This window comes from Atractosteus spatula, chromosome 7 (assembly GCF_055471065.1).
Source record: "Atractosteus spatula isolate fAtrSpa1 chromosome 7, fAtrSpa1.hap1, whole genome shotgun sequence".
In the NCBI taxonomy this organism is placed as follows: domain Eukaryota; kingdom Metazoa; phylum Chordata; class Actinopteri; order Semionotiformes; family Lepisosteidae; genus Atractosteus; species Atractosteus spatula.
In genome coordinates, this window is record NC_142712.1 from 14350477 (window position 1) to 14377356 (window position 26880).

The 26880-nt window shown below is 37.9% G+C and overlaps 1 protein-coding gene across 1 annotated transcript; it reads left to right on the forward strand.

Annotated features, from left to right (window-relative positions):
* Nucleotides 1–22775: 22775 nt before the first annotated feature.
* tpbgl (trophoblast glycoprotein like) lies at nt 22776–23855 on the forward strand. The gene has a single exon (XM_088921529.1). It carries the CDS (start codon nt 22791–22793, stop codon nt 23853–23855), a length of 1065 nt encoding a protein of 354 aa, XP_088777655.1. The 5' UTR covers nt 22776–22790.
* Nucleotides 23856–26880: the final 3025 nt, after the last annotated feature.

Sequence of the window (26880 nt, forward strand, 5' to 3'; positions counted from 1 at the left end):
ACTTTTCACTTCCCCTTCATCTGGCCTCCCTCAGTATTAAAAAAAAGACCACCCTCCCTCAGATGACTTTGTCACTTTCCTGTAAAGAAGGTTATTAACTGAAATAGTATGAATGTGTATACAGTATAATCCTACCAGCTACGTACACACTTAAGAATGATTTAGTCATCATCTGCATAATGAGTAGGTCTACTAAGAAAGCTCCACCAGGTGCCAGTATAGCACAGTTATCACAAACCTCTATTTTTGTTGTCGAATAGGACTGTTGATTCTGTTCAAAACTGAATAAAAATTTGATTTATTTTCTGTATAAGAAATTTTGAAGGGATTTAAAAAAAAGTTTAAACTGGGAGGTTTCAGAATGGCCCTATGTTGTGATACAAAAACAGTTTTTTATAGCGCACATAACGCAATTTCTTGAAACAGTATTTTTGTGAAAATTTATAAAATGGTTTAGTATATTACAGATGCAAAATGGAATCTATCCAGTTCTATCTACCTGCTATCTGTGGTTGCTGACCTTGACTTTATATATATACACAAAGCAGAATTATTATTTTATTAAGATAATTCTATTTTCTACTGCTGTGAAATGGCATCTATTAATTAACTCTGAACGACTCTAACTCTGGTGTCTGGCCAATGCAGATCTTACTTGCCAGACTAAACTAATTAGCAGGATTCTCAGTCGACAATGGTTCGACAATAATTTTCATCTGAAGGCTGAGAAGCTATATATTCAGCTAATATTTAACAGTCATCTGCTGATGTGAAACTGTTTTCATTTTTACACTGTGTATAAACATGGCCCTTTTCCAGGAGAAAAGAAAATCTTACACAATTCTACATTACTGTAGCTGACAAAGATAGCTAGACCACTGTATCTGCACTGCAAAGATTATGGAATAGGGCCATATAATGTTTTCAAGCAACAAAGATGGCAATGCATAAAGCCATTCTGCCTCCATGCAAAGTATCACCAATGAATCACTTCTTGCAACAGAGCAGGGAGCTTTTTACATGTGTAAGGTTAAATAAAAACCACCTAGAAGCAATTTACTATCTTGGAGATATATAAAGGTTCTCTGACTCAGAGAGAAATGTGCTGAGCTTTGGTAGATTTCAGTAAGCACGGGATTATGAACTTTAAACCAGATGCTTCTAGAGAAGGTCCGTTTGTCACTGCCCGTCACTTACAATTACACAGAGTCTAAATAAGTCTAGTATGAAAAAGTCACCCCCACTGTACCTTTACTATTAGCCTGAAGGACAGGATTTTGACACTTTGAATCAAGGCATTCCTCAGGGCCTTCAAATCCTTCTCTATAACTAAGGTCATGGCCTCGAATACCAAAGGACTCAACCAACTGCACAGAACTTTGAGCTAAATTAAAGAACTAAAACACGTTATTATTCCATGGCAGAGATAAAAAAAAAGGTTTAAAAAAAGTTTCTCTCTCACATACTGTAGACTGAGAGATGTCTCCACTCTGCTACTTCTTGTTTACAAGCAGAAGCTTAAACAGGAAAGGGCAGCGTTAAGAACCATTCAACATTGGTCGGATGAATCGGATTTATACTAAATCACTGTTTTGCTACCACTGACTGGCAGATCTTCCGCGAACCTGCTGGAAATAATATCAATCTGTATACGGACTATGTTACTGGCTACATCAGTAAATGCATTGAACAGGATTACTGTTCGCACATGTACAAATCAGAAACCGTGGGTAAATGGCAAGATAAGCGCCAAACTTAAAGCTAGGACACCTGCTTTCAATTCTGGCGATATGGATGAATACAAAAAATCCAGATACAACCCCAGGAAAGCTATCAAAATAGCTAAATACAACTACAGAGTAAAATTAGAGTCATATTATCATGGCTGCAATACACGGACCATGTGGAGTGGTATACGCACCATTGCAGACTACAAAACGCAACATAGCTATATCGCACAACAGACTGACTCTCTTCCTGATAAGCTAAATTCATTCTGTGCTCGGTTTAAGGTCAGTAACGCAGATCCAGTCAGGAAGATTCCAGTAATTCAAGATGGAAACACACTGATCATATCCAGAGCGGATGCGTGTAAAGTTTTTAAAAAGACCAATCCACGCAATGCTCCTGGCCCTGGTGCAGACCAGCTGGCAGATGTCTTCTCGGACATATTCAATCTCTCTCTAGCTCAGTCTATAGTTCCTTCCTGCTTTAAGAAAACCACCATTGTCCCTGTTCCTAAGAAACCCAGAGTCAGCTGCCTGAATGACTACCGCCCTGTTGCACTCACATCAGTTATCATGAAGTGCTTCAAGCGGTTGGTCAAAGCATACATCACCTCCTCACTGCCTGACACCCTAGACCCACTGCAATTTGCGTATCTCCAGAACAGGTCAACAGAAGATGCTATTGCCACTGCCCTCCATACTGCCCTCTCACACCTGGATAAGAAAGGAACATATGTGAGAATGCTGTTTGTTGATTACATTCAATACCATAGTGCCCTCAAAGCTTGTCATCAAGCTCCAGGACCTGGGACTGAACACCTCCCTCTGTAATTGGATCCTGGACTTCTTGACGGAACGTCCGCAGGTGGTGAGGGTGGGCACCAACATATCCTCTACCCTGACTCTAAACACTGGAGCCCCCCAAGGCTGTGTGCTTAGCCCTGTCCTCTACTCCTTATTTACCCATGATTGTGTCGCCAGGCATAACTCAAACTCCATCATTAAGTTTGCGGACGATACAACAGTCAGTCATCGGCCTGATCACAGATGGTGAAGAGTCTGCGTACAGGGAGGAGGTTGAAACCCTGGCAGCATGGTACCAGGAGAACAACCTCTCTCTGAACATCAGTAAGGCTAAGGAGATGATTGTGGACTATAGGAAACACCAGGGAGGAGATCACACACCTATCTACATCAATGGGACTGCAGTGGAGAGGGTCAGCAGTTTTAAGTTCCTGGGAGTTAACATCTCAGAGGACTTAACCTGGACCCACCACACCAACACCGTGGTCAAAACAGCATGGCAATGTCTATTCTTTCTCCGTAGGCTAAACACATTTGGCATGCCATCACATATCCAGGCCAACCTCTACAGGTGCACTTTTGAGAGCATCCTGACTGGTTGCATCACTGCCTAGTATTGGAACTGCACCACCTGGGATCGCAAAGTACTGCAGAGGGTGGTGAAGTCAGCGCAGCTCATTATCGGCTGTGAGCTACCAAACATCCAGGATATCTACTCAGCTACTGTAGATGTCTTAAGAAGGCCAGGTCCATTCGCAAGGACCCCAGTCATCCCAGTCACAAACTGTTTTCCCTCCTACCGTTCGGTAAACGACACCGAAGCATTCGGTCCAAGTTCAACAGACTACGGAACAGTTTCTACCTCCAGGCAATAAGACTGCTAAATAGCCAGCAGCTCCTTTAGCAAATCACCTGTAATGGCTACATGGACACACAGTTTTCACTGTATTCAGCATACTGCACTACTTGTACAGTATATATTGCATACACCATAGACACATAGCAGCTCTATTCATATTGAGTTTTATTCCGTTTCTATTATATCTATTATTACGTAACCTTATTTTTGTCATTCTTGTGATTTTTGTGAGCTCACAGAAAAGACATTTCATTGCCAGCAACTACTACTGCATGTTGTATTGTTGTGCATTTGATAAATAAACTTTAATTTGATTTGATTTGATTTGATTTGAGATGTTGCTCTTGAACACTGTCATTTTTTGGAAGGTTGGGAGTCTGTCTTTCTTCTCTCTTTGAACAATTTCTCACTTCATTTTCAGACCTGCTGGAGGTCCTCAGTGGTGGGCTGAACAGGTATTCACAGGTCACAGGATCAGAAAGCAGCTGATTTCTGTCAAGGTCACAGCCATTTTAAACTGCCATGTATGCTACAGACAGAGCACAGCATGGCATTGCATTGCAAGAGGTGCTTTGATAATATTTCTTTTCTGCTTTTATAAAAAAAATAACCTTTAATATTTAATATAGGTACAAACATAAAAAGAAAAGAACATTACAACATACAGTTTGAAAAGAAGAAAAATAAATCACTGCCTTCAAAAATATGAGATGTACTTTATACAGTAATTAAAGGAGGAGATCTACTGTTGGCTGAGAAATCATTGAATTGTACAATTAGTCCCAGTGGATATTGCAAAATTCCCTTTTTTTTCAGCAGCGCAAGCAAGAGTTTATTTTGCTGTAGGGAGCACAGCACCGTTTCTGCCAGTCTCTAAAAAAACAGACACCTGACTGGAATTTGAAATTTACTGGATACACAGACTCTTGTAGATGATGCCTCCTGGGAAAGTAGAAGCCAGTAACTTTGGAAAATAAGCCTCTGTTACTATGTAAGAACCTTTTCATTAATGAAGAGGTCAGTTAAAGGAGAGTGCTAGAAAAATGAAAAATAGAAGTACTTCTAGAAATAGAAGTACAGAATATACTGTACATAGCTGTGATGGAGAAGGAAACCATATTTTATAAATGGAGAGTTCAGATGAAACACATTCATGTATTTATATTCACAGTACTGGCATGTGCTTGCATGCATGTGCTTGAAACGTAATATACCTGACCTCTTCTTTAATTATGAAATGTAATTAACTATTTTAATAATTGGTTTTAATAATGTAGTGTTACATCAAACAGGCATAAGTTGCTATCTAAAAAATGCATGTTTGCAGATAGTATCTTATCTCATTCAGACATTGATGTTGTATATGAACATTATAAAAAGAAAAAGAATATTTAAAATTGTCTGGCATTTACTGTAGTTTTCTGGAATGTACCACTAATTCCACAGTACTGTATTTTAAAAATAACTTGTCACACTAAGATGATGTAATGTAACATTATCCAGAAGTAAGTGGTGTGGTTCTATGAACTGTATTGATAGATTATGAGTATATTTTACAGTACATGTTCTGTGAAACAGATCTGATTTAATCAAATAGGACACAGAGCTCATGCTGAGAAATTAAATGAGAGAGAATTGCTGCACAATTTACCCTGGACTACCAATTTTAAACTGTTATAGAACATTAGTTCTTCCAGAGTATAAGAGTATAAAATATATAAAAATGAGAAAAAATATCAGTTTGATCTTTTGTCTTGCATATCTTATTTGTGTTCTATAAAAGAACAGATCTGCCCAATAGTTACAGTACCTACTGTAGACCATCTTGATCCCTGTAATAGACAGGGTTAATCTTAATAAAATAATAAAACCTCAATTACACTCTTCTTACATTATTAAGACAATAATAGATTGTATGATCTTGTACAAGTAATCCATTATCTTTTGTATAAATCTTTAATGAACTTAGATTAAAAATAACTTCTGATGTACTCATCTGAGATCTTTTAATCTACTGTGGAAGCTGAAAAGGTGAACCACTAACGTCATTATGGGCTCTACAAATACACAGGGCACAGGCGTAATTATGTGCAAATTACAACTAATTGTAGAAAGAACAACTTTGCACAGAGACTGATGGCATGCAGACCAAAGTATCAAGCGATTTAATGGATGTAAGCAAGCTGGGTATATTTCAGAGCTGACTGGATGATTTAAAATTGTTACATGAACTAATAATTAATAATAGTTTCTTGCATTTGTATTGCTCGGTTTCTCCTGGAGAATCTCAAAGCACAAAACAGCCCTGGTTTCTGGTATAGACTCATGTTTGCTTTTATTAGGAATGAGGAATTACTTTTTAAATATATTTCTGATGATGGGTGGTTTCTGATAATTTACTTCATGAAAGACGCTCTCACATTTGGACAGCTTAAATTAGGTCAGACCTGTTATGCATGGGATTATTTTGAATACAGTACATTACAAATAATTATTTGAAAGAAATGAAAAAGAAATGTAACAAACTGGAGCTGCTTTTATTAGAAATTTACATATTTTATATGAGCTTGCTTGTGCCAACTGCAAAGGACGTTATTGGGGAAAAAAGTGTGATCTTCTTCTGGTATGTCTTATAAGTCCTTAACTTTATAAGGTTAAATTACGTTTTTTTTCTCAGAACAGCCCTTAGCCAAAAATGTTTTTCATTTCAACTAACCACTGTCATTCCTGTCAAAACATTAATTTATCAAAAACCTAAAACATTTTTATTTTCATTATTTTTTGAATAAATATTTAGTTTAAAAATGATAAACATTGATGTCAATAGTTATGAAGAAATATTGCTACTAACTACCTAATGTGTGGTTTCCTAAGCATAACTGTCTTGCCATTCTTAATTTAATACAATGAAAAATATTTCCCTTTGAGGGGTACAAGTCCCCCCATCCATAACAAGCAAAAATAAAATATCTATACACTACAATTAAGTACATTTACACACAAATTAGAAATTAGATGTTCATCTAACATGTCTCCATGCTATTAAATATTTAGAAGTATGAAAATGTGTAAAAGAACTTTCTTTGTTGGAATGTGTAACATCGTTTTTTATGGGAAGATCCTCTGCTGGTGTGTAGCATTTCCTAAAAAGGTACAGCCCCAGTTTGTGCTCTGCAAATGAAAAGGCAGGTACTGTACCAAACTCATCCCATTTAAATGTTGGCAGACACTCACATTTTTCCATCTCATCTTGTCATGTTCAATTTTTCCGTCTTTAAAACAGGTTGAAAGAACATTATTAGACACAATTGAATTTCTGACTTGGATTGGAAATCTTGTTTTACAAGACTAAGCACACATCTGCTTTCTGTGTGAAAAGGCAATCCACTACTTGCAATCCACTATTTTGTCAGTGTAGTCTCGCAAACCCCCTGTGGGAGCAAAGGCAAGTTCTTAATGAGCAAACAAAAACCCGCCAGTCACCTTACGGTATTAAGACTTATTTTGAATCAGAACATTCTGTTACCCCTGCAATAGCAGCTGGTGGAGATAAATGAGTATCTTGCTGCCCAAAGTTAAATTGATGCCTCTTATTTAACATGTATATTCCAAAACTTTGGTAGCTACAAAAACATTTCCCAAACAACACTGGGGTTAAAATGTAGCACCCTTGTGTTATGAATTTCTTTACAGCGGACATGGAAGAGTATATGCACACTTCACCAGTTGTACAGTAGGCACATTACATTTTGACTCACCAAGTGACTAAACTTTCTGTTTAAACTCATATATCGACCACATTATTTTATCTAAGAAGCCCATTCCACCTATTCATTTGTTTTCTAACCACTTCATCCAATGCAATCTTGGGTCAATCATGGTTTTGGGAGCCAGAGCCCATCCAGGCAAGCAACGTGTGCAAGGTAGGATTTGTCCTGGACGGAACACCAGTCCATCGCGGGGCACACACAGACAGAGGGACACAAGCACGAACACACTCACACCGAGGGCCAATTTTCTCAGAAGCCAAGTAACCCACCTGGAGGAAATCTACACCGATATGTAGAGAATATGCAGACTCCACACAGATACTGAAGCACCCCAGGCACAGAATCAAACCCAGGGACCCAGTGCTGCAAGGCAGCAAAACTAACCACTTTGCTACCATGCTGTCCTTGAGCTACCCTTTAAGACCCTTAAATTATGTACTTGTAATATATACAGTATTTGTCCCTTTCCAACTTTACTTGCACTAAGAAAAAGCCATAAATCGTTTGGAAAAAGAAGAAACTCCCACACAACGAAATGTGCAAAACTTGAAGAAAGTAATGAAGAAAGATGACATTTCACTCAGAAGCTTTTATCACAGCACTGAATTCATACACCAACACTTTATTAAGCTATTTATGCCAACTAACACATTTTCTTTAGAATTAATAATATTATCAATTCTGCTCTTTTATACAGTGATTTTAGTTGGAGTGGCATGGCAGTCTGGCAGGTTGTGTTGCTGCCCCACAGAACTTTGGATTTGGGATTCATTCAAGCCTGTGGTGTCTTCTGCATCAGATGCCCTGCAAAACTAATGCTACCGATATTACTCTGGATCTTTACATTTCCTTCAATATGTGTTTGTGTGTGCGCGACAGGTCTAGTGTTTCCTGCCTTTGCCCTTTGCCATTCCATCATCATGCTTTTTGACTAAGCAGTTATTGAAAATGGAAGTATACAGTATGTGAGCTTTGATAAAGCTCCGCAGACTTAAATGTACTCTTCAGCAGATGGCAATGTTATTTTTTCCTCTTCACATTTTTTGGCAATGTTGTTTCAATACTTTCTAACATGAAAATATTAAATACAATTCTCATTGAATATACACGTACAATAAATGAGAAGTCAATTTACAGGAGCATTTTAAAGATCCCTTTATGATACAGGCAGCAATTCAGGGAGCTCATGGCTTGCACAAAAACACAACTGTATGTATTATTGAAAATTAGAAAGGACTTAATTTCTAAAAATAAAACAAAGTTTCATTTTTAAAACCCTGTCTGTTTTCTGCAGAAAGTCCACTGCCCTTGACTTTACACATATTAAAATATTTAAATAGAAATTGACTGTGCCAAGACTATCTATCAAACCCAATGCCTCTGTTATAATTGCTTTCTCTGCTTCCCATAATGACACTGTAATCGGATATGTGCTGAAACGTAGATGGATGACTTCTCTTCATTTCCTTTTCAGCAGGCTGTCCTTGTCTTTGCTGCAGACAGGTCTGCGGCATTAATTTCATTTGTGTAAAGACCTTAGCTTGGCCCGGCATCAATCTCTGCAAGGTCATTTCCTGTGGCAGTGAGCAATGGTGGTCCTACAGTATATGGGCACTTCATCTTGAAGCTGCATGTGACAATGATGAACAGAGCTCAGACCTATGACACACATGAGACTAAGGGAGACCCTCAAAGTGCAAATATCATTTTTCATGTTTTGTTATTATTTTGTGCTAAAGAGAGGCTTAAGCACAACTAGAATGGTACAGTATGTGGCTCAAAGGCGTAGTACTATTATTAAGATACGGCACACCTAATATCAGTTATTAGTATTAGTGCCTAATTGAATTATGGTGTGCTTTTATTTAGAATCTAATGCTCACTGCCCAAACAGTACATACAGCCTGGATCAAGATTTATTTGCCCACGTGCACTTAATATTAATTGACCAATCACTAACATATTGCAATTGACTCTTATGGTTGGGGGTTGTGTTTGATATTGTAAAATTCCAAATGTAAAACTTCTTCATAAAATATTAACAAACCCATGGTGGGCATTTTTAGATCTATCAGTTGTCATAATCTGTGATAAAAGCAAATCTAAAGAAAAAGTCATCTTAAATGTTAAATTAAAAGTATTAAATGATAACACACTAGTTAGACGTCACTTGGATCGCAGAGTTCAAGTTTGGAATACCACTCTGTAAGATGGATATTGTTAGTTCTATGGCCTCTATTGCACTACTGTGCAATATTGTTGTGCAATATTGTTTTAGCAAGAAACTTCACCTTTAGTGTGTTTATTTTGGTATTTGTAATCTTGTATTTTTAAAAATAAAAAACAACTAACAATAAAATCTGTCAAACTCACTCCTTACTGTCTAACTCAGTAATTGTTACAGGTCAAATCCTTTGCAATAACAAATGGTTGATTAATAAACTGTTCAGAATTTACACCTTTTCCCCTGTGTTAACAGGATTCATTAAGTTGTCTGGAAGTCTTCCAAATGCACCAGAGGGTTACAGAGCATGGTACAATTGATTTATTTTTTGAGGCATGTTTTTTTTTTGAGACATACAAATTTACACATATTTAATTATATATTTAATATTTAAGGGCTATATTTAATTTTAGGAGAATAAATGCCTCTTGCCAGGGCTGACAAGCACAATACAGCCCTTTAGAAACTTCATTTAAATTAAATTGTTAATTACGCCTCTGTGATCAGAAATACACTTATCATAATTAGATATGAAATTCTAATGAAGCCTGGAGAATATACAGATGTGCAATTCAGTGAACATCTCTCCCAGGAGAGCTGACCTCTGCAAACAAATGCAGCAGAGCACTTTTGAAGCCATTTGCAAACTAAATACCCTGTATCTCCTTCCAGAAAGATTGGACCTGACTAAGTTGGAAGAAATCTATTTTAAGAGTGTGGTGTTATATGCTATTTTTAACTATATTTTTGAGACAGAAATACACAGGCTCTCTTTGCACTTGGACAAGGTTTATGCTTTTCAAAGTACAGTATATGGATTTTTTCTTTTTGGTGTGACCATAATATGAAGTCATATTTAAAAAATATATGGGTTTCGTATTTCCTGCAGTTAGTGTTTGAATTTGAACACAGAGCATTCTACAAAGATAGATTTAGCTATTCCCTGTCTATGAAATGAAAATTTTCTGTTGAGACTCAGCCACCCTCTGTGTCAGTGGAGTTAGAAATTATAAACAGCACCAATCTAATTTTAATAGCTGGGAAAATTCAGCCATCCAATGATATCCAAATCTGTAGCACCAGCAAACTGCATGCATTTAAATATTTATATCAAATGTTTTTATATACAAGAATGAGACATTGCATGTTGCACAAAAGAGTATGATGCCTTTCAAATACTTTCAAAATGTGTAATGTACAGTAGTAATAAATGTTTGAACATTTTCAATTATCATTTTGAGTTAATTTTACTTACATTTGTAATACAGGTACAGTATATAAGGCAAATTTCCAGTGAGAGTGAATAAGCACCTGCCTTGGGGTTATTATTGTTGCTGTTGTTACTGCATAAAGATCAGTTGAAGTATTTGTGCAATACAGTGTAAGAGGTATAGAAGGAGATATAGTAGTGGAGACATGACAGATCACAGGTACTCTTCTATCACATGGATTTTGAAAAGGTGCTGGAAGGTGGCCAGAGCAACACAAGAAAGAGAAGGAAGCTAGGAGCTGCAGAACAGATGAAGAAGTTGACTGAAGGGGAGGATGAGGAAGGGGAAAGAGGAAGTCAGATGTTGAAGGGGTGTGTTTATTATGATGGGAGAACTTCCAGGAGTAGATGGCTATGAAACAGGCAGAGATAGAAAAGCAGCATCAACAACATAAAAATCATATAAAAAGTGGTGTCAGATCAGAGGACTTATACCCACTTGCTAAAGAGAAAATAGTAGAGAACCTACTGTGCCCCCTGAGACAGAGTTCTGGGGAACACCAGGGTAGAGAGTAAAGGTATAGGTAAGTGCAATCAACAAAGCAGGAAGAAAACTAGCTGTGAGCAACAAAGAACTGGGTTCAAGTTATTTTTATAGATTAAACTATTAGTCTGATAAAATGTTAAACATGTTACCAATATACAGTATGAATTGATTCATTTTCAATGTAGTAAAAAAAGATCAGATTTCAAGGTGAAGATTTCTTGGTCGGTGACATGTTTTTCATGTTCATGAAATCAGTAGGGTCTTAGTGAAGATGTGGGGAGAAATTGCTTTAAACACAAGAACACTCATGGTGTAGGGTGAGGGCAACCTTACTGCTCAAGAGATACTGTACATTAAAATCCATGAGCAAACATTTTTCCCATTCTTGCCAGCCCCTACAGAAGTGTCAGTTTGCAGCATGATAATGCAAGACCAAACAGGGCTGGGATTGTGATGAAATATTTTATGACATTCTGAAAGCAAAAACTGCACCTTCAGCAGTAGCGAAAGAGAAAGAAACTTGGACAAATGGTCACATATTACTCCTTTGTCCTTTGCAACTCATTGGAAGCACACAGACAAATGTTCCATTAAAACGGCAGCTGTGTCAAACATATTTCATTCTCTTAATTGTTTCAGAGTCCTTCACCTTTCACACTTTGGTCAGTGCATGAACAGCAATCCTATTTGTCCATTAGGATCCACCTGCCAGAAAATGGTCCTAGAAGTCATACTAATGGCACACTCTAAGCATTACAAATCCTTACTTCTTGTGACACATGCTCCTGAGGAAAGCCTTGGGGTCAAACTCACAAAGTGCTTTGTCCTGAACTGTTTTTAGTTCCAGATTCACAACACTGAATACAACATGCAAGATACCTCAAAATTAAAAAGCTGAGTATCAAGCAAAAATTAAAGCAATTCCAAAATAAGCCATATGCTGATCAGTTTCTCCTCTTATTAAATCTACATTTCCCATTACAAAGCATGGTTCATACAGCATCTAAATATGAAGAACATCAAAGCATTATAAATACAACTTTGTTGTAAAGTCATAAAAATATAAAAAGGTGTAAAACATTGCTCTCTTATGACTAAACTATTTTCATAAGGGAAACAGAACCTATAAGAACCATTACAAGAACGATTCTTTATTAGAGAAAAAATTGATTGCAACTTGGGAAAGGTATACTTCATCCTTTTCCTTCTTAATTAATCAATGTTACCACTGTACAGGAAAACTGAAAATCAATCAGATTAAAAAATTACACTATCCTTTTCTATTTTGGTATTGTGGAGAGGCCCCCTTGTATTTGGTAGCATGGCCAGGGGGTCTCCACATGAACCAGAGCCTTATCTTTCCATAACCAGTAAGCATCTCAACCCAGATAGCAGTGGCAATAACCCCTCTCGGTCGATTCCGGTTGGCCAGGTGCACTCATTAACCGTCTTCTCACTTACTGGCATCCCGACCCGGAAAACGACCGAGGCTGCTATCCTAACCTAATTGCAGTATGTTCACTACTTCATGACCCTGAGAACTCTGGAAAGGCCCTGTGGAAAAGGCAAAGGCAACCTTTGACTGCCTCAGGAACTGCTTATATAGGGAGCTAAAATCACCAGGTGCAGCCAATTCCATGATTTCCTGCTGAGAATCCAAAGAATGTGGCTCTCCTTAATACAATGACTCCAGCCCTTGATGACTCACCTATGCTTCCAACCGCAGCTTCGCTACGGTTAATTAAATTATAAATAAACTAAATAAGTTAGCACACACCTGCTAGTTTTGTTATGTTTCGCTGAGTAAACAATCAGAACTGTTTGACTTAGTTTGTATACTGCAGACCTTAAACACTATATTCACCAGTTGTTTTTGTTAGTTGGACTCAAAACATATCAAAGTATGAGACATGATAGTATTTATTAACTGTTAAGGCAATTTTGTATACATTTAAAAATGTTTTATATTCTTAATATGATGCCTTCACTTTGTTAACAGCACATTTGTTTGGGTGAACATTCAATGTGGGTATGTAACACAGCTTTTGTCAAAAAACTGGTATTCAGTGCTTTATGCAATGTTTGTCATTTGCTAGAACAACTCTGAAAGGATGTCATATTTAGAAACCTCTGAGCAGCAACCTTCCACCAAATCACTCCTGACTTCTGTACAATTACATTAATGTAAAGAGACAGAATACTGTAAGTCATGTCTGTCAGTCCAATACAGGGCTTTACTGACAGTTGATCATTTTATACTGAAATCTGAAATGGTGTTTGAGTATCCTAGCATGTATTTTGAACTAACAAATATTAAAGCCAAGACCTTAGAATACTCATCATATGTTTGCTTCTTGAACATCTTACATAAAGGTGTATGGTGTATGAAATGCATATACTGTACTGTACTCCTATTCATACACAATATGAGAATTCACAAGTGGTGTATAGATATGTAAAAATACATATGTACATTATGCATAAATAATGCAGTAAAATGATCCTGGTTGTATAAACAGTAGTATTTGAAAAGAAATAACTTTCACATTTTATAAGATAGTAAGAATACTAGAAAGGAAACCTTTAGGTCTATCAAGAGCAGTGGGCATATACTGTCTTACTATTTAGAAAATTATATCTTAAAGCACCAAATCAGCTTTATTTCTGTCATGTATTACAGTAAGCTGAGGACTGGCCAAATTACAAATGTAATTTATTGGGGAAAAAAAGTCCAAGGTTTATTAGCCATAGCTAATGCTTCTAAAAAAGCAATGCAGATTTGATAACATACTGTATCACAAAGCATATTGAATTGAAAAGGTTTCATCGCTTCAGATGGAGGGCTCTGTTTGAATCAATTACTGGTTTCAGTGCCGCAGAGAGACAGCATGCACGTAAAATAATGGTATTGTTGCAGAGATATTTTATCTTCCTGCAATAAAACTGGCTCCAGGAAGCCTGCCAGAAGCACGCCCACATCCAAGGTGCTGAGAGCTTGATAATAACATAACCAAAAGAACTTTACAGATGTCTTCCTGTGATGATTATGTCAGCTGTAGCTGATAAGGGCAGCACTCACACAGTCTTTGCTGTGTAATAAATCCATCCTTCTTCTGCTGGGTCATTGTTTCTTCCCTTATCAGGAGGTACAAGGAGGAGTGTTTGTGTTAATGACTGACATGCCACTTGTTTTCCTCATCTCCTAACCTCCACCATGAGTGATCTTCAGCTAGAATATCAAAGTTTTGTTTTCTAGTTTTTCACACTTTCTCTTAACCCTGTAAAACCCTACAAATGATATAAAGCTTCAAAACTCTATATAAACCCTATAAACCCCATATTTTGTAAATGTTATGTCATTCCTTTGTCATGTCTCCTTTGTACTTGAATTTAATGTGTAAATACATTAGACACATCTTTAGGAAAGATCATGGTACTCCCAAGGTTCAGTGCAGTATAGTGTTACAAATGTGGGGTTACAAGAATGCTGGATAACAGGAATTGACCAACTTGTAAGCATTTCTCAAAGAATATATCCCCGAGCGGTATGCATTGTCGGCATAGTTAGGGATGTGAATTCTTTCTCTGACACAGCTTTGGTGAAAAGATCATATTTCAGACTATTGTGTTCAGACACTTGGTTAAACAAATAAACAGTTTATTAACGATGACAATACAAACACTAAACACACCACATAAAACATACAACACACAAGTTTCCCTATGTACTGTACATTACAAGTTTATAGACAAGGGATTTCAGAGACATATGTCTAGACCACATAGAAAACCTCGAAAACCCCAGACTACTACCAAGTATTCAACTTTTATGCCTATAGAGGCCAAAATAAGAGACAAGATACCTTATAAACTAAATGCAATACAATCTGCAGTAAAATGTCTCTCTGCTAAGAAATAAATGGGAGCCTATCTTCTTATTCTAAAAATGCACCCACAAAGCAGGAAAGGCCGTTTTTATTTGAGATATTCTTCACATAAGGAAATCCAGATTCCCTAGAAACACATAATAGCAACCTCTCTTGAGCAAGGTTCAAATACTTAGCTCCAATCTGATTTTTTTTTCAGATGATCATTACAAAGGAACTCTCACCTGGCACAAGCTTCAAGTTCCGTCTCGCCGATCTCCTCTCTCGTGGTCTTTTTTCAGTTTTTGTTTTTTCTCCGTCTTAATCTGATCTTATATGTGTCTTTCTGGACTGTTGATTGAGACTTAATCATTTACCCTGCACTAAATTAAGGTAATAATAATAATAATAATTGCTTATACTTATATAGCGCTTCACTGGACATTCTACTCAAAGCGCTTTACAGGTAATGGGGACTCCCCTCCACCACCACCAATGTGCAGCATCCACCTGGATGATGTGATGGCAGCCATAGTGCGCCAGAACGCTCACCACACATCAGCTATCAGTGGAGTGGAGAGCAGAGTAATGAAGCCAATTCATAGATGGGGATTATTAGGAGGCCATGATTGGTAAGGGCCAATGGGAAATTTGGCCAGGACGCCGGGGTTACACCCCTACTCTTTTTGAGAAACACCCTGGGATTTTTAATGACCCTCAGTCAGGCCCTCAGTTTTACATCTCATCCGAAGGACGGCACCTCTTTACAGTATAGTGTCCCCGTCACTATACTGGGGCATTAGGACCCACATGGACCACAGGGACCACAGGGTGAGCTGCTGGCCCCACTAACACCTCTTCCAGCAGCAACCTTAGTTTTTCCCCAGAGGTCTCCCATCCAGGTACTGACCAGACTCACACCTGCTTAGCTTCAGGGGGTTGCTAGCTTCAGGGTTGCTGATTCTGGGTCCTCTGTGGCGCAACACCCATCCCCCCACAGCCACACGCTCCCTAACCCTTCACAGCTGCGACTGCCCAACACCTCCTCCATCCCCCCACAAACATGGCCGCCTACAGCGACGACCCCCGACGGCTACTCACCCACCCATCCCCCACAGCTGCCACTCTCCAACACCTCCGCCATTAACACCTGCAGCACTGAAAGCACTATGAGCACCATCCCCCAGGCCAGGCTGACCATCACAGCTGACCAGGTGAAGAAGGAGCTGAAGAGGCTGCACGAGGGTAAGGCCGCAGGACCAGATAACATCTGTCCCAGAGTTCTGAGGGCCTGTGCTGATCAGCTGAGCGGAGTGCTCCAGCGACTGTTCAACCTGAGCCTGTGCTTGGAGAGAGTCCCGGTGCTCTGGAAGACATCATGCCTGGTCCCGGTACCAAAGAAAGGGCGCCCCTCTGTCCTCAACGACTACAGACCAGTTGCACTGACTTCTCACATCATGAAGACACTGGAGAGACTGGTCTTATCCCACCTGAGACCCCTGGTCAGCTCATCACTGGACACCCTACAGTTTGCCTACCAGCCCAGTGTTGGTGTGGAGGATGCGATCATCTACATGCTGCAAAGGGCCTACTCACACCTGGACAGGGCTGGCAACACTGTAAGGATCATGTTTTTCGACTTCTCCAGTGCCTTCAATACCATCTAGCCCTTACTTCTAAGGAGGAAGCTGGAGGAGATGCAAGTCGATGCCTCCACGACCTCGTGGATCACTGACTACCTGACAGGCAGACCACAGTCTGTGAGACTTCAGAACTGTGTGTCTGAACAGGTAGTGAGTAACACAGGGGCACCTCAAGGGACAGTTCTTTCTCCATTCCTCTTCACCCTCTATACTTCGGACTTTAAGTACAACTCAAAGTCATGCCACCTGCAGAAGTTCTCAGATGACTCTGCAATTGTGGGATGTATCAAGGGTGAGCAGGAGGAGGAGTACAGAGGACTGGTCAGCAGCTTTGTGGAGTGGTGTGGGGTGAACCACTTGGAACTGAATGTTACAAAGACAAAGGAACTGGTGGTAGATTTCAGGAGGAAAAAGGTCAAACCTACTCCTGTCTACATCCATGGGAGGGGCGTGGAGATGGTGGACTCGTACAAGTACCTGGGAGTGCACATCGACGATAGACTGGAATGGTCTAAGAACATCGAGGCCATCTATAAGAAGGGACAGAGCCGACTTTACTTCTTGAGGAGGCTCAGGTCCTTCAATGTGTGTAGTAAGATGATACATATGTTCTATCAGTCGGTGGTAGCGAGTGCCATTTTCTACGCAGTGGTGTGCTGGGGCTCTGGGATTAGAGCAGTAGATTCCAAAAGGCTGAACAAGCTCATCTGGAGAGCAAGCTCTGTCATTGGGTCTGACCTGGACTCCTTGGAGGTAGTGGCTGAGAGGAGAATGATGTCCAAACTAGAGGCCATCATGGACAACTTCTTCCATCCCCTCTATGACAGGCTTGCAGGAATGAAGAGCACGTTCAGCAATAGACTGATTCATCCACGGTGCGACAGGGAGCGCTACAGGAGGTCATTCTTGCCGTCTGCCATAAGACTGTACAACGCATCCACCTTGAGTCTTGGCAGAGGCAACATCGACAGTGACCTATTTCTGGACTAAACACATCTACACATCTACTGCTACATCTGTTCTCTTTCTTTTTCTTTTTCTTTTTCCCGTTTACAACCACTTTTTGTGCAATATATGCCAGGAACCTGTGCAATACATTTATATTTATATCTATAGCTACATCTATATTTATATTCATATGTGTGATACGATTTTCTGTGTACTGTTCTGTTCTAGTTTGTTCTTGTGTGTCCGGACTGTGAGTAACTCTTGTATTGTATTGTATGTATTGTACTATTATTATATAATTCGTTACACTGTGGCTGTGTTGTGTGTGTTAAGCTGCTGTTGCACTGCAATTTCCCTCACGGGATCAATAAAGTATCTATCTATCTAGTTGTGAGTTGCAGGGTGATATGGCTGCTGGCTAAGGTAAACTTCATGATTCCTTAGATCACAAAATCTGGACCCCTACATCTCAGCAAATATCCCTTATGCTTTGAAGCTGGAAATCTTTACACCGCCAGGTGTAACAGACTTTATCTAAATTCGTACAGATACTTCCTAGTCACCTACAGCTACAAGAATAGTGAAAGAGTTCCCAATCCTTGTCCTGGAGCACATGCTCCTCCTGGTTTTTGCTCCAGCTGAGGTCTTTGTTTTATTGAACAATGGACTGCAAAAGCCTTGATTTTCTGCAGAAGCTGAAGATATTATCTTGTTTATGAAATAGATAGATGCAAGGCAAGCATCAACATAATTAAGAGCTATAAATAAAAAGGAGCATAGATTATATTAATACGTCAGGCTAAGGGTTTAATTTTGTTAATGAGAGCGCAGTAGGAACATAAAAGTGGAACATGTGGGGTTCTCCAAGACCAGGATTGGGAACTGCTGGTACAGCTAATTGAATTCATGTTTAATTCGTAGGAATCCCAGTAAACAAATGTAATGTGACCATGTGACCAAACCTATGATACATTTCCCATTTTAATCCTTCACAAAACACGGATAAATGCAGAAACTAGTAACAATGTTTTGCAATGTTTCTTTCTGGTCCATGTGTGGATGACTTACTGTAAAGTTGAAATAATTCAGTCTGAGATTGTGTTAGTTTCTGTAAACTTCATGTCTGAATTGTTTGAGAGATTGGAAGAGTTTGCTCAAATCAACAACATAAAACTTTAAAATATCAATATCCTTGCAGCAAAAAAACTTATCACATTCCCTCTACCTCTTTATCTTACTGGTTTATAGCTATGGAGAGCTTACAGAAGACCTCCTCTGAAGTCCGGGAATTAGTGTATTTAAAGTATACATGTGTGATAATCTTGAAGAGGAGACAGGAAATGTCAACTAATGTTTTTCAGACATTCCTGCCCAGTTGTGCTTTTCTTCAATTTAGCGACTGAAATGTTTTTAGTTGCATTCTTATTTCTATTATCAGCTCAGAGTTTGTTTATTTCTTATTTGAAAATACTTTGCCAACAACACAGTTTAAAGTCCTATGATTAATGCAATTTGGTGTCTCTGATAAATCTAACATTTGTCTGCATTTACCACGGCCATAAGTCAAGACAGAAGAATATAAACTAGTGTAATTGATATATTTCAAAGGTGAATATTTGTCTTTATTTGGATACACTTCAATATTAATAATACTGTAAACTGCTCTTTACTGTAGTTAGTTACATATAATATAAAGAGCTTTATTTTACAAACAAGAATACTGTAAACTGGTGTGGGCACATCTACACTAAAATAATCTAATGGTAATAATGCCAGGTTTTTTTGGTTGTTCTAAACACTCAGTGCACTTCTTCACCAGCCTGGAAAATAGAAAACCTACTCAGTCTGTCTGTCTAGGACTTCTAATATAATTCAATATAGCATAGCAGTTTCTATATCCTCTCAAACTGCCTCTCAGCTTGCTGAATCCCACAGGCCTGCCAGCCAGCCCAAACCAGCAGTAGCAGCTGGTGTAGCTCAGGCTGTGCAGCCTTCACTCTCTCCCTCCCAGCTGGAGCTTAGACGTGAACTGCATCACTCTCAGCTGGCTGCTCTCTCATACTCCTCCTGTTACACTCCCTCAGTCCGACTGTGTCCGGCTCCGCAGCTCTAATCCCCTACTCGGTGATAATCTTGAGTCACCTCTCCCTCCATCACACCTATAAACTGTAGGGATGCACTGAATGGCACAAACATATTTAAATACTAACACAGAATGTAATTTCCGATGTCCATCTGCTCAAAAATGTCACACACTTCCCGGGGGCATTTGTCAGCAGAATAAAGATTACTCACAGTCATGCAATCATGTCAAGTGGCTTACGCATGAAGACAAATGAAGTTCAGGCCAAACATTACATAATGATCTTTCATGAAGTTTGGAATCATAATAAAATCCTAGGTGTTTCATGAGCTGTGGCCTTATTGTCTACAGAAGATATTATTGTGCATGTGCTGAATTCATGGCCTAAGATCATTATGTGTATCTGTTATTTATTCCAAATTGACCTTCTGTAAGTTTAATGTGGATAGAGTCTTTACTTGGAGATCACCATGTGTGTGCAGACCCCTTCTAGCTAACATTGGGAATGCTAAAAAAAGTCCTTGAAAACGAATCTAAAATCCTTTCATTTTAAAAAATTATATGGGATATCTTCACAGAGAGGGTAGTTTTTAGATTGTGTTGTGGTAGCAGGTGGTATGGTGGCATCACCACTACCATCAATGGCTCACACCATTTCCTCACAGCTCTTGTATCATCCTGGGTGTTATTGTAAACTTTGGTGTCCTCAGTGTGGAGTTTGCATGTTCTCCTTATTTTCATGTGGGATTTTGACAAGTGTCAAGATTTCCTTCCACCTTTCAAAGACAAGCTAACTGGTGTCTCTAAATTATCCCTGCAAAATAACTGGTGTCCTGTCCAGACCACTTCCATGTGCTCCATCCCTGTATCAGGAATCCCTATACCCCCATAGACTCTTTTTTTTTAAATTTTGACATTTGTTATAATTTTTTCTTCAAACCCTGAATTTCATTTTCTGGAGTAAAACTGTTTTTTTTCTCTCTCTCTCTCAAAAAATAAAATAGGTTTGACTGTCCTACATTTAAATATTTGTCCACAAATCCTTATATAGGAAAAAAGAAATGGACCAAAATAATATATTATGTTGAGTATAATCTAAAATAAATAAGACAAAATAATAAATGTAGGACTAAACAAGTACTTTTCAATTTTGTAGTAGGCGCAGATAAAATCAGCACTGGTTATCTATTGCAGTTAACATCATTAAGTTCAACTGGACTGGTGTCTACAGTATGTAAGTATTTGTTCTCCACTATTGTTTGACATAAAATGTGTTTTTTGTAAACTACCCTTAACTTAATATAAATATTTCCAGCTGTAGATATTACCAGATTATTAGGGAGAGCTACACCATTGAGTTATCTAAAATTAGCTGAAAAATTATCAGACTCATATTGCATTCAGAGTCCTTAAATCTTAATGACAAATAACATTTCCATTTCTTGCTGAAACACCAGATCTTGGCTTAATTAAATTTCACAGTGTGGACCACATTACTTCTGCAAAGTATAATTTAGCCTGACATGATACTTGATCCATGCCCTGATGAGTAATTTCCACTCAGGGGCAGAGCTGGCAGTTTAACACTATTTGCCAGATACACTGCAGTTGATGATTGTTTGTTATGAAATAAAAATGAGACAGAATATCTGCTCTGGCATGCTTGGTTTGACTTATTGTATATAATTACTCTTTTCATTTCTTACTTTATAAAACTGCATTGACTTCACCTTGAAATTGCCGTCCGTTTAAATCAAAATTATGCTTCACCTTATATTCATAAATTACAGTACAAGCCCAGTCTTGGGTGGCAGTTTTGCTAGAGTCCTCTTTTTCCAGTAAAACCCCTCAAAGAACTGGTTTTGTACTTTGATGACTGGAGGTAGATTTGAAGTTTTGACGCCCTAATCCATAACTTTACACTTCTGTACACTCCACAATTGGGGCTAATTTGAAAATTAATTGGATTAATTAGACCAACTCAAGTTTTCACAATACAAAATGGTCACTGAAGGAAATTGTACTCTTGTTATCAGCACAATCTCTTCTTAAACCATCTGTTTTACTGATTTAAATACATTTTTCTGCTAACATTTCATAGAAACCGGTGTTGTGTAGTGAAAGCCAGAGCCTGATTGCTGTTCATTTGCCACTTTGGGTCATTTTAACAGGTTTGACAACAGTTTTCCCTATATGCACTGAGTCAGCATCTCTATACAACGTTTGGCACAACAGTGCTGTTAGAGAATTCAAAGAAATTCAAAGAAAAAATAAATAGTGAAGGAAAAAAATTGTATAGTACAATAAACCATCAATATAAGATACATATTAATAATTCTTCATAAATATTCGTAGTCATTCTATATTTTGAAATATTTAAAAAATACATAATGTATTTATAGCACTTAATATTCATTGGTAAGTCATTATTAGGTACTGTAAACCTTACCACAATTTACATATGTAATAAACTGATTTAATATACTGTATTAAACAAGACACCGTTAAGATTTTATGTCACTATTAGATCTGGATGACAATTTTAACACTTTACACTTTTAAAGCTCCTAAACTCTCAGATTAGATGTACTATGTGAAAGTTCAAACATTTTTTATTACGAACAAAATTACATTTTTTTTTAATCCCAGAACAGGCAAAATTGTCTCATGTGGTTAATATTACTGTACCTTAGCCTTCATTCTTTACCCACTAGCCTAAAGTGGGGGGGGGGGGGGGAATCACATTCTGGAAACAAATTCTGCTCCAGTTTTTCATCATAAAGGGGGCGAGGCTTTGCTTTGCTTCAGTCATGCGAGTGCTTGTGGACAGCGACTGATTGCATCCTTGCAGGCAGATCTGCTTGAGATATCAAAATAAAAAAGAATGAGCTTTGGAAAAGCTAGAAGGCATCCTTGATCGCTGAATCCGTTACTTTTAAATAACAGAGGAAGCGTGAAACTTCTTCGGACGTTAGCTGAAAAGGGTGAGACTAAAATATGCAGAGGATAAGCATCTGATAATTTTATTTGGTGTAACCTTTAGCCACATTGCAGGTTGTTTGGCTTTTATTTGCTCAGAAGGGGGTTGTAGGTACTGTATAACTGAAAAATGGAAAGGCTAAAGATTCGGAAGATTTGCTATGACGCTTTTCATATTCCCAAGCAACCGCGTTTCTTCTTGACTTTAATAATGTCCATGCTGTTATTGCTGGCAAACGCAGATAATTTGTGCCCTTTTTCCTGTGCATGCTTTGAAAACACAGAAACTGTCACCTGCCTTAACGTAAATATGGAAGACGTACCAAGAGATTTTCCCTTGTGGGTTCAAACTTTGACTGTGTCTGGTAACAATATTACAACCTTAATTGGGAACGCCTTTACAACAAATGGGACATCACTTGAACTTCTATCGACACTTTCACTTTCTGACAATAACATACAGAATATTGAGGCATCTGCATTTGAAAGACTCCCTAATCTAAAAGCACTGGATTTAAGCAAGAACCACTTAACTTACATTTCCAGCGATGCTTTCCGCGGCTTGCGTGAGCTTCGAAATCTTAGCCTGAATTCGTGTCTTACAAAATCTGCGGTGATCCAGTTGTCAAGTGCGCTGGCATCGGACAGTTTAGGCAAGCTTAAAAGACTGGAGTTATCGGGAAATCACATTAAAAGCATCCCACCCTTGATTTTTGACTCGTTTAACTTGGAAGTCCTGATTCTAACCAACAACTCTATTCAATCTGTGGAAAGAGAAGTAGTGAACAAATGGTTAGAGAATAAGAAAATGCACGTCTACTTGGAATTTAACCCTTTTGTGTGCGACTGTATGCTCGAGAGTTTGTATTTGTGGGTGAAAAACTCATCACAGTGCCCAGACGCTAGCCGCTTAAGGTGCTCTGAACCGGAAAGTGTGAAGGGGACACTAGTGATGAGGCTTAAAAAAGAAGAGGTCGACTGTAGAAATCCGGATTTGGAAACTGTCTCTTACGTGTTCCTTGGCATTGTTTTAGCACTGATAGGAGTAATTTTTCTTATGGTTTTGTACTTGAATAGGGAAGGCATTAAAAGATGGCTAAACAACATAAGAGAAGCTTGCCGTGATCAAATGGAAGTGTACCACTACAGGTATGAGCAAGATTCCGACCCAAGGCTTGCAAATGTAGCTGTTTAACGATGTGTTTTGTTGGTTCATCCGTTTGTTGAATTGAATGCAAACTAAAGACCAGGTGAACTAAAACTGATTATTTAAATTTAGGATTTTCCTAACCTGCAATAGTATTAATGGTAGCAAGAGTGTACCGAAAGAAACTTTATTACAAATACAAAGCACCCAAGTAAATGTAGTATGTTATTTTCTTTAACTTGTTTACTGCTTATAAACAAAAGCAAATATTAAATAATTGATCCTAACAAAATGTATGGTTATAACCCTGTAGTTTTTCCGGATTAGAAGAAAAAAGTATAGTCTATAGCAATAGAGCATCTCTTAAGCCAAAGTTTAAAAGTTTTAAGTCAGCACGTGAAAATAGTTTCTTCTGAAATACACTTCTGCTGTTTTTTTTTTGTTTTGAAGAAACGTTTTTGTTTAAAATATGTATATTTGCTTAGTGAATGAATCTAAGTACTGTATCAGTATAAAGATGATGTACAGTATCTGGGAAACATTAATACAGTACATAGAACATAGATGTAGAAGATCTGAGTGTTCAAATGAAAAAGAAATATCTGTACTACAGATGATAAAAAGGGGTGATTTTTATGGTGGTGATGAGGATGATATTGCTTGCTGCAATCTGAATAAAACCTTTTTGATAAATAATGCTGGTTGATTTATTAAAGAAAAAAAACACCCCCACAGTGGAAAAAGCATACAAGTTCTAGAAAACAAAAAATAGTTTAAAAAATTGAAAATGTTTTTTTTTTAATGTATGGTCTTTATTTTGTTTTCCAGTTTGTCAGCCTCAGGAACAATTGAATGTGAGATACTAAATGGGGCAGTAAGTTTTTCAGGGCTGGACTACTGTATATACAGTATAGTAAATGTGACATGGTGCTGCTGGAATTCATATGTCTGGATTGAATTCAAAATTAAATAATTAAAATTTCTTCTAAATAAGAATATTGTGAAGACAAACTTTCACTGTGAAAGGAACAGGCTTGCTCCTAATTGTAATTACATGTGTGCCACTAATATCCAGAAAAGCGCAATATAAGTGTAAGCAATTATTATTATTATTATTATTATTATTATTATTGTTATTATTAATATTAGAAGTGTGCTCTCCTGAGAATAATACTACAGTACATAATCAATTATACATTCAACATAATCATTTCATCATAATCACTGTTGGAAGTCAGAACTGAGACAGAGACATTCCTTAACACCTAGATATTGTAAAGCACCTAAATGACCTGAAATTGTTAAAGGGAAAATTTAATAACCACTCCTTGGTGCATATGTTTAGATTTAATAACCGTTCCTTGGTGGTTATTAAATTGCTTGGTGTGTCATTTTTGTTTTCTTAATTGGATTTAAAAGCAGATCTGAATGTTAGTAATACCCACATGCCCTGTTAGTGCACAATGAAAAGATTTACTCAGACAACACAACAATCAACACATTCTTTCAACATTTTTTTTTAGATTTCCAAATGACTAAGGATGAGGTGTGGGTTGAAAATAGCACACAAATTCCCACTGGGATTTATGCAAAAACCAGAAGTCTTTTTGGTACATTGTGTGGTTTTGGTCACAGCCTTACTCTCTGGATGGGACACTAATTTATGTCCTGTACAGAAATCTTCTCTAAGACAGGTCTTTACTTACATGCTCTTAAGATCTGATGAGATAATGTGGGAAGGGTGGTAAGACTGCTGTCATTAGAATACCCAGTCATTTAAAAACCAATCAATTTCTAAACAAATTTTTACTACAATCCCCTCTATTAAATGGAGAGAATGAAGACCTGTGGTCCTCAAACAGTTTTCACAGCAATCATCTCAAAGTTTTGAAGCAATTCAGATTTCAATAAGTGCAGGACAGATGCAGCATTATAACTCTAACATTCACCTATAAGAGGGATTATTATGTTTCAGAAAGAAATTGCACTTGATGATGTTATTAAACTATAGACCACTATTTGAAGTTCAATGTTCTAAAAGCTCTAAGAAGCCACAATTTTCCAAGGAAAGGTAACAATCTAAAGAATTAGGATATCACTGGTCAAAAATAGACACCAATGTGGAAAATTGAATTAAAATTGAATTACACAAAGACAGGAAGTAAACGGACTCTTCCGATATAAAAAATAAAACCAATGTGTGGAGAAACGAGATTAGGTAGGAATTATCTAATTAATCTAATATAGAGGCCTAATAATCACATACATGCAGTACAGTTATAATATGTGTTACATATTTACAACAACAGAGTGCTTTACCATTCCAAGATCAAAGACCAGGGCTAGTTTTTTTGTTTCAATAGAAGTGTTCTAATATTGAAATCTGTTATTGTATGTTGATTGTATTTTATAACAGGCAATTCAGTTCCAAAACTCAATTCTGATAGATGAGCAGCATGTGATAAAACCTAATAAAAATTTGGATGACTCAAAACTTCCTTCATCTTAACTGCAACAAGACTGAAGTCATGCTTATTGGCACCCCCCATCAACTTCATAAAGCCAGTCCTGTAACCCTATCTGTAGATGGGTATGTACTTGAGCTTCAAACAAAATTGAAAAACCTTGGGGTTATATTCAATTCTGGCTTAACATTCGACCCACATGTGCAGCATACTGTCAAAACATATTTTTTTCACCTTAGAAATATCGCTAGACTACGCCCTATGCTATCATTAACTGTGGCTGAAAAGCTGATCAACACATTTGTATTCTCTCGAATTGACTACTGTAATGCTCTACTCGTTGGGGTATCTAAATCTACTCTGAACAAACTGCAGTATGTCCAAAATTCAGTAGCCAGAATCATGACCAGGTCTAGTGCAAGTGTTCACATTACTCCTATCCTCGAGTCCTTGCACTGGCTTCCGGTCAAATTCCGTGTAGACTTTAAAATCCTCATGCTCACCTATAAGGCTCTGCATGGCTTAGCACCTCAGTACCTGTCTGAACTATTATCGCCCCACTCCCCACCTCGCAACCTTCGCTCTTCTAATTCTGGTCTCCTTACTGT

What these genes read in the sequence shown, in the direction of transcription:
- tpbgl (XM_088921529.1), top strand. Translation starts at nt 22,791, where the DNA reads ATGGAAAGGCTAAAGATTCGGAAGATTTGCTATGACGCTTTTCATATT.